This window comes from Balaenoptera borealis (genome assembly GCF_965194805.1).
Source record: "Balaenoptera borealis genome assembly, chromosome: X".
Classification (NCBI taxonomy): domain Eukaryota; kingdom Metazoa; phylum Chordata; class Mammalia; order Artiodactyla; family Balaenopteridae; genus Balaenoptera; species Balaenoptera borealis.
Window position 1 is genome coordinate 89,951,665 of NC_138881.1, and position 14,144 is coordinate 89,965,808.

General features: G+C 40.4%; 1 protein-coding gene across 6 annotated transcripts in view; it reads left to right on the forward strand.

Moving 5' to 3' along the window:
- Positions 1 to 5,155: 5,155 nt before the first annotated feature.
- Positions 5,156 to 14,144, forward strand: part of NRK (Nik related kinase) — a 144,490-nt gene continuing 135,501 nt past the window's right edge. For 3 of the 6 annotated variants that reach the window (XM_082377003.1, XM_082377000.1, XM_082377002.1), the window contains exons 1-2: positions 5,157 to 5,676; positions 12,677 to 12,742. In XM_082377003.1, the coding sequence (XP_082233129.1) occupies positions 5,620 to 5,676; positions 12,677 to 12,742 (123 nt within the window). In that variant the 5' untranslated portion in view covers positions 5,157 to 5,619. Of the gene's footprint in view, positions 5,677 to 12,676; positions 12,743 to 14,144 lie in introns of all 6 variants that reach the window. The other 3 variants (XM_082376999.1, XM_082377001.1, XM_082377004.1) reach the window with 2 other exon arrangements.

Sequence of the window (14,144 nt, forward strand, 5' to 3'; positions counted from 1 at the left end):
AAGAATCCTACTTCTTGAGATATAAATTTAAAAATAAGGGAACAAAAGAATAAGGAGAGAATGCCATGTGTGTGTGTTTTCCTAAAGTTTATTGTCATAGAGAATGGTGTACACCAAATTGTTAACAACTTGGGGGAGGGGGTTGTGGTGGTAGTATGTGATTGGATGGAGAAGGTAGAGACTGTTACCTTTTTCTGCATTCAACTTTGAGTTGTTTGACATTACAATGAGTTGATATTTTCTAATACAATAATATAAGACATTAAAAATATGCTCTCTATCATTATTACTTCCTCCCCCAGTGGCAGCGCTGTGACCTAAATTTAGGAAAGCATTGCCCATATATTTCCTTTCATCAGTCTATAGCACACTCTCATAACAATACCACTTCCATTTTCTCTTTCCTTTTAATCCTCAATCAAAAGGATATCCATCCTACTTATGTAATGTATTCCTTTCTACGTAAATGTTTAATTTCTTAAACTTCCATGCTATTTCTCTTTTCCTTCTTTTATTTTTCTCTCTTTTCAAAATACACACACTCTAGTTGTGGATTGCTAGTTGCAACTCACTTTTTTAAGTCTCAGTAATATTATGGAGATTAAACACACACACACACATACTTCAACTTTACTATGTTCTTTATACATTATGCATTCAGGGCCAAATCCCAGTTCTGTTGGATCTGAAGCTTTTATAATTTTGGGAGCCCACTTCAAAACAGAATATAAAATTGCCAATGCAGAATTACTAGTACCACTCCCAGGTCCTTAGAAGTGCAAGTGAGTTATCTTGAAGCATAAGCTTCATTACCATCCTGGTAGATGGGTTCCTATATGTGTTTGTGCTAAGGGAGGGAGGCTGGCTAGCCTGAAGTTCCTGGGTTGGGAATTCCAGGACTAGGATGGTATGGCCTTCAAAGAGGGAAAAGAGTGAGAAAAAAGGAAGCCCCATGGCTATCTTCAGAAATTCATCTGACTTTTGGTTTTAATCTCCCTGTTTTAGGTCTCTTTATAAAACAATTGTCTTTTTTTAGAGTAGCATTCCAGTTTTCAATAGCGACAAGACCCATGTTCAGCCAGGATCAGATTTCCAGGGCCCCATTTTAGAAACAAGCATAGCTCAAATCATGCCGAGCTTAAGAGCATTCCATGACAAGTGACAGAAGCTTTGCAAACTATGGTCAGAAGGCACATTTCATGACCTTTAGCCTGAGAAACATCAGGTGGTTTTTTTTTTGCTTTGTCCCCAGAAGATTGACACATAGGAAAAATCCAAAGAATCAGTGGCAAGAGTGTTGGGGACTGCGGCAGAAATCCTACAGTTTCAAAGTTGTCTCCAAAAAGAAGAATGAAAACCATAAGAAGGTCCTTTAGCCCAATGGTTCCCAAAGGAGGTTCCTCCCTCAAAGAGGAATCCTGAGGCTCTTAAAGATAGGCTGCCCCAGCCACTCACATGTATACTGGGAGATATTGGACCTTGAGTATTTACAATCACAAATGTGCAAAGTATCTTGTCAAGAAGATTGCTCTGTAACCTAATTCTGCTATTCCCACTCAGGATCAGTAATGTAGGCGGCAAACTTGTCCTAACAGAAGTTTACAAGACACTCATTTTCATACCCAAGGTGTCAGAATGGAGGAAAAACAATAAATGGCAGACCATTTTGTGTGTTTAAATGCTTAACAGATGTGTAATAAAGCATTTTATGAGATTCATTTTTAGTGTCGATTAAGATATATATTGCCAGTTATAAATGTATAAATGAAAAAAGAAGAAAAAGCAGCCTAGAATCTTTTGAATCTGTATTTTTCATAACACACACATGCTCTTACAGTATAATTTCTCCAGATTATGGCAATTAGCAATTTACATGAAAAAACAAATATGCAATTCTTTGTATACAAAGATGAAAGCATCGCTGGCTGGCCAGAGGTGAGGTGCTATCAAGGGCCAAAGAGTAGAGAGATGCACACTGGCCCTCTGGAGGATCAAACCCATACCCTTGGCACCATGTCTGCAGTACTCTTACCAACTGAGCTAACTGGCTGTAACCTTGCCATTTAGCGTCTCAGGTCTGCTAAGCACGATTGCTCACAAACACAGCCTCCTTCAAGTCTCCACTGAATAAGGTTTATTTTCAGCCAAAAAACTCTCTAGAAGCAATAGGAATGGATTTTAATATTTTCTAAGCATTGAAAATTGCTGGGTTTTTCCTCTGGAAGTTTCTTAAGCTTGAAATCCATGATTTTTCCCTGTGAGGTGATCCACTTGGTAATCTCTGCGCAGGCAGGTCACAGGCTACTCTTGGGCTAGAGCTGGGTTCCATTACTTCTTATAAAGCCCTTGTTATTTCTCTTAGGAGGGCTTGCAGGCTGAAAGCGGGGAAAGGGGAACTGGATATTCAGGGGCCTAGCTAATGTCATCTGATCTCACTTACCCTGAAGCTTTTTTGAATTTGGCTCCTCTTCACACAGTCTCAAAATATGCACCGGCCCTTCAACAGTCATTGACAAGTGGGTTCTGGAGTCAGACTGCCTGAATTGGAAGCCAGGCTCCTCCAATTACTAGCTGTGAGGCTTTAGGAAAGTTACTTCATCTCTCTGTGCCTCAACTTCCTTGCCTATAAAACAGAGATAATTTAAAAGCTGGAAGAATTTTTGACAAAATTAAATGAGATAATTATATTCAAAACACTTCGTCCAGAGCATATAGCAAGTACTCAATAAATTTTAGCTATTAAAAAAATAACAACAATCAAAAGTTACAAAGTGCACAGGGCCTTAAGATAACAGAATGGATTGGAGGAGAAAGGGATGGAATAAATATGGGACGTAAAGTGTTGGCAAAGAAATTATTTCTGGGTAAAACACAATCTGACAAGTTCCTAGACTCTGGATTGACTAGGGTTATTTTCACGCAGTTTGAGGTCAGGAAATAAAGAGAGAAAAAAGAACACTTTGGAAGGGAGAAGGGGAAGTGATGGTTGTGGGGTGAGGGGAAAAGAAGTCCTGAAGTTGGAAAACAAGTGCCCTACTTCAGGGTTTGTCTCAGCCTCATGCTTGGGGGCCATCTATTTGCCTTCTGGTCGGCTAGCCGGGCTGACCTTCCCCAAGCTGGCCACAAAAATCCCTATAATGGCAGCTTACAAGGCAAAGTTTCCACGCTCTTCCATGACTCCTTTTTCCTTGAAAATAATAATAACTTTAAAAATGTGTAGGTTCTCTGTCAAGTTCTGATCAAACACCTAGCTTCCCCTCCCCCTACCAGGGGGGTTCCACCCGGCGATGCGGCTAATCCCCATGGAGTCAAGAAGCTGCTAGCCTCCCACGGAGCCTTGCAACTAGAGAGCCCAACGATCTAGCCTGGATTCTTTTGCCTGGTCTGGACTTGTCCCCTTAGACAGGCTAAAACACTCTCTGCCATCGGGGGCCACGGGGCATTTCCCCACACCCTACCGTCAGCAAACTGCATTGTTAAAAAAAAAAAAAAAGTCTCCACACTTGTTCCCTTTAGCAAAGATTCTCTTCAGATTTCCTTTAAATGTTGTATTTCTTGACTCTCTTGATTTCTAAAAACTAGATATGTATTAAAAAGTGTAACTTTCTATTAATTAGCTCACCTGCCCAGCTGTAGTTATGAAATGTTATTTTCAGATTAATATTTAACAAGATCTAGAAGAGTTTTTCTGATCATTCAGGAATGCTTAAACTGTGTTTTAAAAAGGCAAGATTTTGTGCGGTGGAGTTGTCAAGATTTGAATTCTTGGAAAATAAAATTTGCTTGGTTTACATCATATTTGAATTAACACGAAAATTCGATCCAGAACATCCGAGTTTCTTTTTGGGGGGAGGCGGTAGTTGGTTTTCCCGCACCCGTTCACAGAGAATTTTCTTTATTTAGCGAGACCGGGTTCCTCAGACTGTGGCGATTACAGAACTCACTGAGGCTCGGAGGTTAAGGAATGTAAAGGGGTCAAACTCGGAAGTTGAAACAGACACGAAATAAAACAAATCCACCAACATATAAAGAAAATAATAACAAAGTTAGAAGCCTGGGTCAGAAATGGTGAGCTCCAGGTCTGTGGGAAGAATTATTCCTGTAAATCTTCCTAGTGGAGGTAGAAATGTTTTACTTAAAAAAGAAAGAAACCGGAAACAAACCCCCCACATCGCGTTCTGACTCCGGAGTGCGGGTGCGCGAATGCAGTCGATGAGCTCAAGGGAAAGTAAGCAGCCTTGGGACGTTTTCTAAAGTGTTCTTTGCAGTGCAAGAGCTTAGAATGCGGTTAGTTGTACACACCGACTCCCTTTCCCATAAACTCTTCGAGAGGTGCCTTACCTCTCAAGGTTAAATCGCCTCTGTCAGATTCTTTTAAACCGTGTATCGGACCTCCTGCGCTTTGTGGGGAAACGGAGGCGAACAGCCTGGGCACCCGGAAATGTTCTGCAACAAAGGAGCGAATGAATGAAACCCGGCCCAAGAGCTGGAGACTGGGAAGGACGCAGGAACTTTCTCTGAGCTTTGCGAATGCGGCGCACTGCAAACTTAGGACCCGGGGTAACCAGGGCTTCTGAGACTCAGTCTCTCTTAACTCCCAGCACCTGTGAACAGGTGCGGTTCCGACTGGGCAGTCCGGGCCTAGTACCAACCAGCCCGGGGCTAGAAGAGATGTAGACCCCCTCGAGGGGACTTCGCAGCGGCCCTGTCCACGCTGCGCTGCCCTAGGCTAGTGGCTTCGAAGACCAAGCTGTGGTAGCCCTGCGGCGCACTTGGTGTTTTCTCCCCGCCCCGCCCGCACAGGGGCTCGCCTAGGTCTGATCCCTAACCCAGTGGTAAGTCATTTCCTTATCTATCTTGATGGGTCTTTGCAATAAATGGAGCAATAAAATTAGAGGAGCAGAAAGAGAAAATAGACAACTAGAAAAGTCACAAGTGTTTCGTGGAGAGGTGAGGGCGCGGGCTGTTTGGACTGCGGCAGAGCTGTGGGGCCCAGACTGGGAGCGGCGCGGAGCGGGACCGGTTTTCCGGGGCTGGCAGCTGCCTCGAAAAAGTTTCCTGTGGAACACTCGCCAGCGGGGGCGGGGGCGGCGGGCTCAGCGGTGGACGTGGGAGGGGGCGGGCGCCGGGGGCCGGCTCGCAAACCGTTATAGTCCTTCAGCACCTCTCTCGGCCAGTGGCCCCCTCGCCCGCCTCCCCGCCGCGGGGCTGCCCACCTGGCGACGTGACGCTGCACCAATCCCCTTCGAGCTGCTCCCGGGCCCCCTCCTTGCACCGCCCCCCTCCCCACCCTGAAAGAGGCGCACCCTGCCGGGACAGACGCTGCGCTCTCGCCCTCGGAGCACCCTTCTCACTCCTTGGTCTCCGGGACGGACGCTCAGACTCTTCTCTCGCCTTAGCCAGACTCGTTTTCCCGCCTCTCAGACTCCGGCTTCCCTCCACTCCTCGCTCTTTTCCCTCCACTTTCCCCTCCTCTTTCTCCCACGCCGCAAACCCTGGTCCCCGTTGCTTTCCCCGGCCCTTCCCCTTCCCTTCTCCTCCTTCGACTTCTGTCCGCTTTCACCTCAGACTCCCCGAGCGTGCCTAACTCAGTCGCCCGCTCCGGTTCCGCTCGAAGCCATGGCGGGACCTGGGGGTTGGAGGGACAAGGAGGTCACGGATCTGGGCCACTTGCCGGTGAGTAGAGGACGCCCGTCACCCCCGAAGTGCTCTCTTCTGCGAGTTCTGAGCATCGATGGAGGGGACAGACGTCCGAAAGCCTGGCTAGGCCAGGACTTCGATGAGACCGCGACTGCAGGAGGGGACCCCCCGGGAGTGGGCTTGCGGGAAAGGCGCCCCCTGGGCACCCGGGTTGCTCCAAACTCACGGAAAGGCAAAGGGCCGGGGGAAGAGGGATGGTGGGAAGAGGTGGCAGTAGGTTGGTGCGGGCTACAAACAGCGGGATCTTTTCTAAATGTGGCCCGTTTGGTCTGGCGGCGCTCGGGTACTTGTCCTAGCGGGGCCCAAGGAGAGGCCAAAGAGCGCGACGACGCGTGGCTTCCTGAAAGCACGCCTCTCTGTCACCCCGCCGCCCCGTCGTTTGCTTCTTCTTTTGCCAGAAGAGATGCCCACTCTCAGCGTGACCTTTCCTTCTAGGTGACAGCCAGAAAATTAAAGCGTTGAAGTCTCACTTTCTAATAGCACTTTCTAACACCTTCTTACTCTGCCAGGGCACTGGTCCCGATTTAGTATTGCCGGAGCTAAAGAACTCGACGCCGCTTGGGGAAGAAGTGAATTCTGCACACCCCAATTTTTTTTAAAAAAATGTATTGCGCTCACTTGCTAACCAGATTTAGCTTTTTCTCGTGGTTTTCGTTTGCGGATTCTCCTTTTCCCAAATGCCCAGCTTTCCTCCAGAGTTGTAATTGATTGGTGAGTTATTATCGCCGTCGTTATTAGTAGACTTATTATTTTAGCAGCACCGTTTATTTCATTGGCATCTGGTTTCTGGCAGATATTGGATCCCACCCAAATCCGTTTTTCAAGTTCCCTTTTTAGATTGGCATTTCACTCGCACCCTCTCTTGAATGCAAAGGGCCCCTGGACTCTCTAAAGGGAATAAGCATGCACCGTGCTGGAATGATCACCAGGCAACTGTAGTACAGGGCAGTGGCCTGCTTGCTTTGGGAAAAGCTAAATATTAACCTTGAGGTTATGGAACTATTCAAAGTAGCAGTGCCTTAATTTTATACATATTTACATTTAAATATTGTCTTCCTGATGATGGCAGACACCTGTCCCCCTCAAAAATGGGGCATTCCCCAAGCCTCACCTATATAATTTTACACTAAAACAATGTGTAGGAGGAGGTGATGCACATGGGTAACATTTTAGCAAATTGTTCTCAGCCTTTTTTTCAAAGGAGCCTCAATGTAAACGTGTTGAATTACAGATAATCAGCACTGTGGTTATTGATGCAGCTTCATAAAATAAAGTCACAGAATTTTTAAAAGTTAAATATTTTTCCACTCAGTGTATACATGAGATTTCTGGAATATGGAGGCCTCAATTGGTGGTTTCCTTTCTGAACAGCACTTTCATATTCTGACTAGATTTGCTCCCAAGTGTAAAACCAATGAATGAAATGTTACCCTCCTCCAACATTCTCTGTGTACGGTGGGGGAAAGAGAAAAAAAAAAAAAACTAGGGCAAGTATGGAAACCACACATAGGCAAACTGAAATAAACTCTTTTTTAAATTGACTGAAGGGAGGAATGGGAAAGACCTCCTAGAAATGATAGAACAAGGAATTCCAAAAGCAAGGAGAAAAGGTTTGATTGCTGCAAAAAAAAAAAAAAATGGGGGGAAATGGCCCAGACTAACTGACCCGGTCATGGCCCTGGACATGAGAACTTGGTGAGAGCCAAGAAGATAAGGGGAAAGGCTACAATCTTTACATTGCAGTTCACTGAAATAGTTTTCTGGGGGTTGGTGGGGGTGTGGAGGGGAGAAAGATGAGGTTAGTTTTTAATATAGGGATAGGAAGAAGACAAAATTTCAGGGCAATGATGTTTGGCCTCATTTTACAGACTTCATGAAAGTCTCGTAAAGTCCTCAACGTCTAACAATTTCTAAATTTCTATTACATAGGAGATATTTTACATCATGGAGAGCTTCACCATGTGAGCAAATTATGCATATGTTTCCCCTCTTCCTGAACATCCATCAGGGTCTAAACCCTAAGAAATCAAGTGGAAGAAGAGCACCCCCCCTTTAGAATTTTTTTTTTTTACATCAAATTTTTAGAGATTCAAAACATTCACTGTTGTTTTGGTCACTGAGGTATAGATTAGTGATTTTGGATTTCTTTGCATTAGACTTATTTCCTAAGTTGCTGAAGAAATAAGAGTAAATGAAAAGGTCAAGAGATATCTAAGTTATCTGTTTGGAAGTTTGCATTTTGATGCAAAGTAGAGATGATAAAGCAAGCAAAGAAACCTGCATATGGTGAGATCCCTTGTGATAATTATCCTCAATAGGATACATATGAGGTCAGAAAGTTGGCATCTGTCAACACCAAGTATACCAACTTGGCAACAGCCAGATAATGAGGGGGGATTCAGACTTTGGAGTTTCACATTGAGCAAAACAAGAATCTTGAAGAGTATAGAATGATTAAATACGAGTATAGTTTAAGATTGATATATTATGTCCGTTCTAGGGCTGGCCAGCTAAATGACCACAAGACAAGGACCTTTGAGAGAGGCCAAGCTGGCTGTGCAAATTGCGATTTAAAGAAAGTAATAGAAGGTTATTTGGCATTTTTGTTATTAGATAGATATCTTTTAAGACCTAAAATATTAAGCAATAGTGAAAGCTGGGGAAGCAGGGAGAGGGGAGAGAGAATTGTACTTTCTTTTTTGCATAACTCCCTAAAGTTAAAGACATAAAATAAAAGAGTAAACATAATAACCAGAGACTGACAGGTGGGTAAGCTACATTTTCTTTGTTAATTAATGGGTTAATGTCATTTTTCCATTTTTCCTGACTTACTATTTAATAAACATTTCCTATAGGTGACAAAACAGAAAAGAAAGTACAGAGATTCATGGTTTGTGCTTCCTTTTTGAAAAAGAGAACAGCAAAACCATATATATATATATATACACATATATATATGTATATATATATATGTGTATATATATATATATATATCTATATATATATATATAAAATCTGTGTGTGTTGCACATTGTCTGCCAGCAGCAATACCTGGGGAGATATATATATATATATGTAAGTTTTTTTCCCTACTATGCATATGTCACTCAGTCCTTGGGACTGGAAACTATTTCTTCATCTCCAAATCTGGCATGTCTTTCACTATGATAGTCCCCTTTGCCTTCTGTGCCCAGTATGGTAATGACATTCCTCACAACTCTGGCCTTGGTATTTGACACTGCCGTGTGTAGTCCTAATCTATATTGGGGTCAGGATTAGACAGGCCTGGAGGACAGTAGTGGCAGAGGTGATCTGAAATAGTACATGATCCAAAAAACTATATTTGAATTACATTAGGTTTATATTTAAATATAACTGCCAGCTCTCCCAGTCTTCCACCACCCAGACCAAGCCTGCTTTCCACACTCAGTCATGAGAAACTTTCACTTTCTCAAGTCCCTTAGCCCCCTATTTTGAATCAGTTTTACCTTCTAGTCCACAAGGATTGAAATATTCAGCATATCCTCCATAAGGTATTCTAGAGCATCACCTCAAAATGACATTGTACTTCAATCAGTCTTCTCAGTCTTTTTCCCCTCAATATCTAGAGCAGTGGGTTTTATGTTAATGCACCAGAACAGTGCCCAAGAATGATCTTGGATCTTGAGACCCATCCACAGAAATTCTGGTTTCATAATTCCATGGTTGGGACAAGGAATCTGTATTTTAAACAAGATTCTCCAGATGAGTCTCATGTAAGGAGAGTCTATGCAGTCCACAGTTTGAGAAACACTAGTCTAAAGGAAGAGATTGTCCTTTTTAAATTTTCTACTTGAATTGTGAAGCCCATTCCTCCAAATATCTCTGAAACTTACTCTGACACTTATTTTGTTTTATCTGCCATTTTCAGGTTCTCTCTCCATAAACTATTTTCATAAAATCACATTTTCTAATATTTAAAACAAAAGAACAGTAGCCTCTGCTATTTCTTCTAGGTACTGTGCAACCTCTTTTCTTCCTTTAGCTGTCTAACTACTGGAATGTGTTCTATGATTCTCTTTTACTGCCCTAAATCTGAAATGTATTGCTACCTATGATGACCATTTATCATTTCCACTTTGTTCTTAATTTCTGCTGTATTTGGTCCTGTAGATCAGCCTTTGCTTTTGCATCTCTTCCATGGCCAGCAAACACTGCCTTCTAGTGGTTCTTTTTCTTCCTGTTACCCCCAACCCCCTGCCTTTAATAAAATTACCCATCAAAGTTCCCATTTTCCCCCCTCTTCTTGAATTCCGAAGACAGAAACAACTCCCCAAATTCAGGATTTCAGGGGGCAGACTAGGACTTTTAAATTGCAAGAGTTAATTTAGATACATAGAAAAATATAACGAAGTATAGAGTATTTGCCCAACATTTTATGGTTCAAAAATGTTTTAAAACTTAGACTTTTAGTAATATCTTTTGAAAAAAACTTTCACAAATTAAGGTTTCTTGTTAACTGACCATTCTTTTAACCAAATGGAACACTGGAACATGATGAACCACCAAATATTCTCTAAATTGATATAGCAGTCATAAATATACAAATCTTTGCTCTTCTGGTTTTCTTATCTCCGAGTAGCAGGGCAGAGGAGAGGACCAAGTAATCATAGAGACCCCCTTGGTGAGGACTTTAATTTCACAGTGACCGAAAAAAGTTGACTTCTCAATACTTCCTTCTTTGGGAGCCCAGAATAAGCTTTCTCTGACTATAATTCAGTGGAAAATCTGATACAAGAAATTGAGTAATATTACCCTAGTAATTAGCATAGTTCCCTTCCTCTTTTTGCCGAGTTTGACAATCATTTAGTCTTGAAAGAGATTAGTGTGGAGATGGGAACAAAAAAATATTGCATAAAACTAATGAAAAAAATAGTCTTAGATGAATACCAAAATGAGCTGCCTTTAAGAACAGAAAAAAAAGTTTTTAAAACCTTTTATTATTAAATGTGAGCATGAGGAGAATTAAGATGTTTTGGTCATTTGTGAGCAGGAAAAATTTTCCAAACAACATGAATATAGATAAAATAAGGCCTCCAAGAATTCCACCAGCATTTTATTGTCCCATTCATTTCCTTGGTGTCTTTTTTAAGTATGTAAATACCTGGGTTCAAATATGAGTAAGGTACTTACATTATTGAGGGCTAGAAAAAGGATTACAGAAATTAAAGACCGTGCTCAAAGATTTGGAAATAAACTTGTTCAGATAATACAGTAATTCTCTGATATATGGTATCAGGTTTGTTTGTTTGTTTGTTTTTAGCTAAAATGCAGCCTCAACTATAACAAAGAATGGTTTACTGATAGGAATCAGCTAACATATTTGATTCTTTTGACAGATGACCAGAGACTGTTTCTCCAGAATTAATAATGTCTCATATAAATTCCTCAAAGATCTCCTTTAAAGAAATATGCTAAATTGATAAACGCTTCAAGCCAAACCTTAGGAACTTCTTTGTTGGCTTTTTCCCATAAATTTTTCAATGAATTATAACAGCAATGATATGCTTGTTATCAAAGTTCACTATAACAATCTATTTTTAGTTTTCTTGAATCCTCAAAATTATCATTTAAAAAAATTTTTGTATTTTCATTGGGAGTATGTTCCCTGAACTATTTTCCTACAGTAATACTGTGCATATTGTGACATTGATTTTAATGCTAATTTTAAGAAAGTAGGCTGCTAACAATTGTCATATCAATGCATTGGAAATATCTGGATTTTAGAATGTCAGAATCTGATTTTTTCTAAAGAATTTTAGAGCTAGGAAATCACTTAACACAGCACCTTTATTTTATATATGTGAAAACTGAGTCCCAGAGAGAGTAAATAACTTACACAAAGTCATATAGTTAATTAATGGCAGAACTGGGGCTATAACTTCAGTCTCCTGACTCTGTCCAGTTGAATACTTGTTGACTGAAGTAATCCCAGAGCTGTGTCATTTTCCTATGACACTTTTGCTAGATTACACAAATATCACACCAGTTTAAAGGAATCTATAATTTCAGTCATATACATTGCATTTGCTCAATAGTTTTTCTGTTTAGCTCACATTTGTCACAGTGATAAAAATATTTTTAAACAAGGTTATACAAAGTTTGTATATATAAAATGTGCTTTCTATAAGGCATGTGAATTTCCAAGAATTTGCCAATGCTCCTATTACTTTGTGTATAAATTGGCATCTACTCATACTTCATATCTGTTTTGCTAAAATAGCAAAATAAGCTGCTAGAGTAAGAGTTTAAATAGTGATAAAATTCAAGAAACCATGTTTTGTGGTGAACAAGAAATGAATATCCATATTTTAAGGTAAGGAAACAATGTTTAAGGATAAACATGGAAGCCTTAAGAATCTGCTGATAAACATGTTATATTGTCTAGTTTTTTTTTAAAAATGATGCTCTTTTAATGCCATGATCTTATTTTGTTATTCATATTTAGAGGCAATATTCTTTCTTAACAATTACTATTATATAAACAATCTAGACTTTGTAGCCAGTACCTACTCATCATTACATATCTACTCAATATTACCATTGCTATATGGTAAACTTTCTGCCTGTCTGGTTAGCACTCAAAAGATGGATATCAAAAGAGTATTTCAATTGCAAGTAAATTAATTTATTTCTACTTTTAATAGCCTTTCTAATTAACTTACGAATATGCCTCAACTAGACATAATTGTATGCATTTTACAGTTTTATGATAATTATACAACTACTTAATGTTCACACCATTGCTTCTTTTTTATAAATGACTACACTCAGTCCAGGGAGATTGTGACAATGCTATTCTTTTGGTAAATAACACTTAGGTTCTTCCCATGGAAATTCTAAGGGAACAAGGCAGAATAGAAGTACCACTCTAGATAATTTAATGCTTGGCTGTTTTTCCAAGAAAATTGAAAAGTTTTATCCTACATTTTTGCAGGATCCCACTGGAATATTCTCACTGGATAAAACCATTGGCCTTGGTACTTATGGCAGAATCTATTTGGTAAGTGGAGTTACATTAGGTATTCATTCTGCATTTTCTAATAACAACAGTGATTGCTAAGTTGAAACCCTACACTGCAAATCAAATAAAGCCAAAATACATTTCACTTTGAGAGAACAATCAAATTAAGATAGTTCAGTGACAATTGTGAGAATTATTACAAAAAAATGGATTGGAAAGCTATAGTGAACCAACCAACAAAACATAAGATCTAAACATTATTAGCAGAAAATTAATAAAATCACTAAAGGAAAAGAGAGCTAATTCAAATAATATGTACCCAAATAAAAATATCACTTGTTTGATATTAGATGTCCATACCATTCTAATTACTGACATTCAACTTTTAAGCTGAATGTTACAAAAAGTTTCCATAGCATTCTATATCATACTATGTATATGAATGTGCACATGTATATGATAGCTTCCAAAATAATCTAACAAGAAAATCTCTGCATTTGTTTAATGATATTTATTAAGCACAAAATATATGCCAGGCACTGTGATAGTCTTAAGTGGTGAACAAAACAGATAGTCCCTACTCTTCCAGGGTTTATGGTCTAGAAATATGTAAGTGATTAAATGTGTGTATTTGTGTGTGGGTGCGTGGGGGCTTGGAGGAGGCAAATATATAAGTAAGCACATGAATAACTATATAATTGCAATTGTAATATATTTCTGTAAGAAAATTACTAGTGATGTAAAAGTAAAGGACAGGGGGGCTTAATTTAGATTGAAAGGTCAGTCTCCCTGGGGGAATCACTGTTAAAATGACATCAGGAGGACAAATATGAGATAACCAAGCAAAGGTATGGTTGTAGAGAATGATGTTGATTCATTCTAGGTAGAGCAGGGGCAGTGGTAAGGGCTGGATTGGAGATGGGGGGGGTGCTTTAGTGGCCCTATCACCTTGATAAGGTGCCCTTCCCCCGCTCTCTAATATGGTGAATAGACATATTCTCAATCTTGTATAATGTTATGTACAAATGCAGGGTTCCTCTTCCCCAGGAATGTCCCTCAAAAACCAGATCACTGTCCCTAGGCTGATCCTTACTGTCGACTGACCACAGGTCCTCTACGTATGGGTTGTGTAGAAGTGTCTTGAAATGGGTCCAGTGGAAGGGGCTTCTTTCTAGTTCAGACAAAGGTGCCCTCTGCCTGCCAAGCCTTGTAACCTTAAGGCTGCATCTGCCCAGAAGTAGCTTCTTTTTAAAATTCATCTACCCAGGTAGGGTGGGGAGATCTTTAAAAGTTGTGCAAATGTGCCTAAAGCACAGACATTGAGTAGTAGAAATAGCATTGTGGAAGGATCCTAAAAGCAGAAAGAACCTTGGTGAGTATAAGGAACAGAGAGAGTGTCAATATTCATGACAAAAGTTTTTTCAAGCCGTTTTGACCTGAC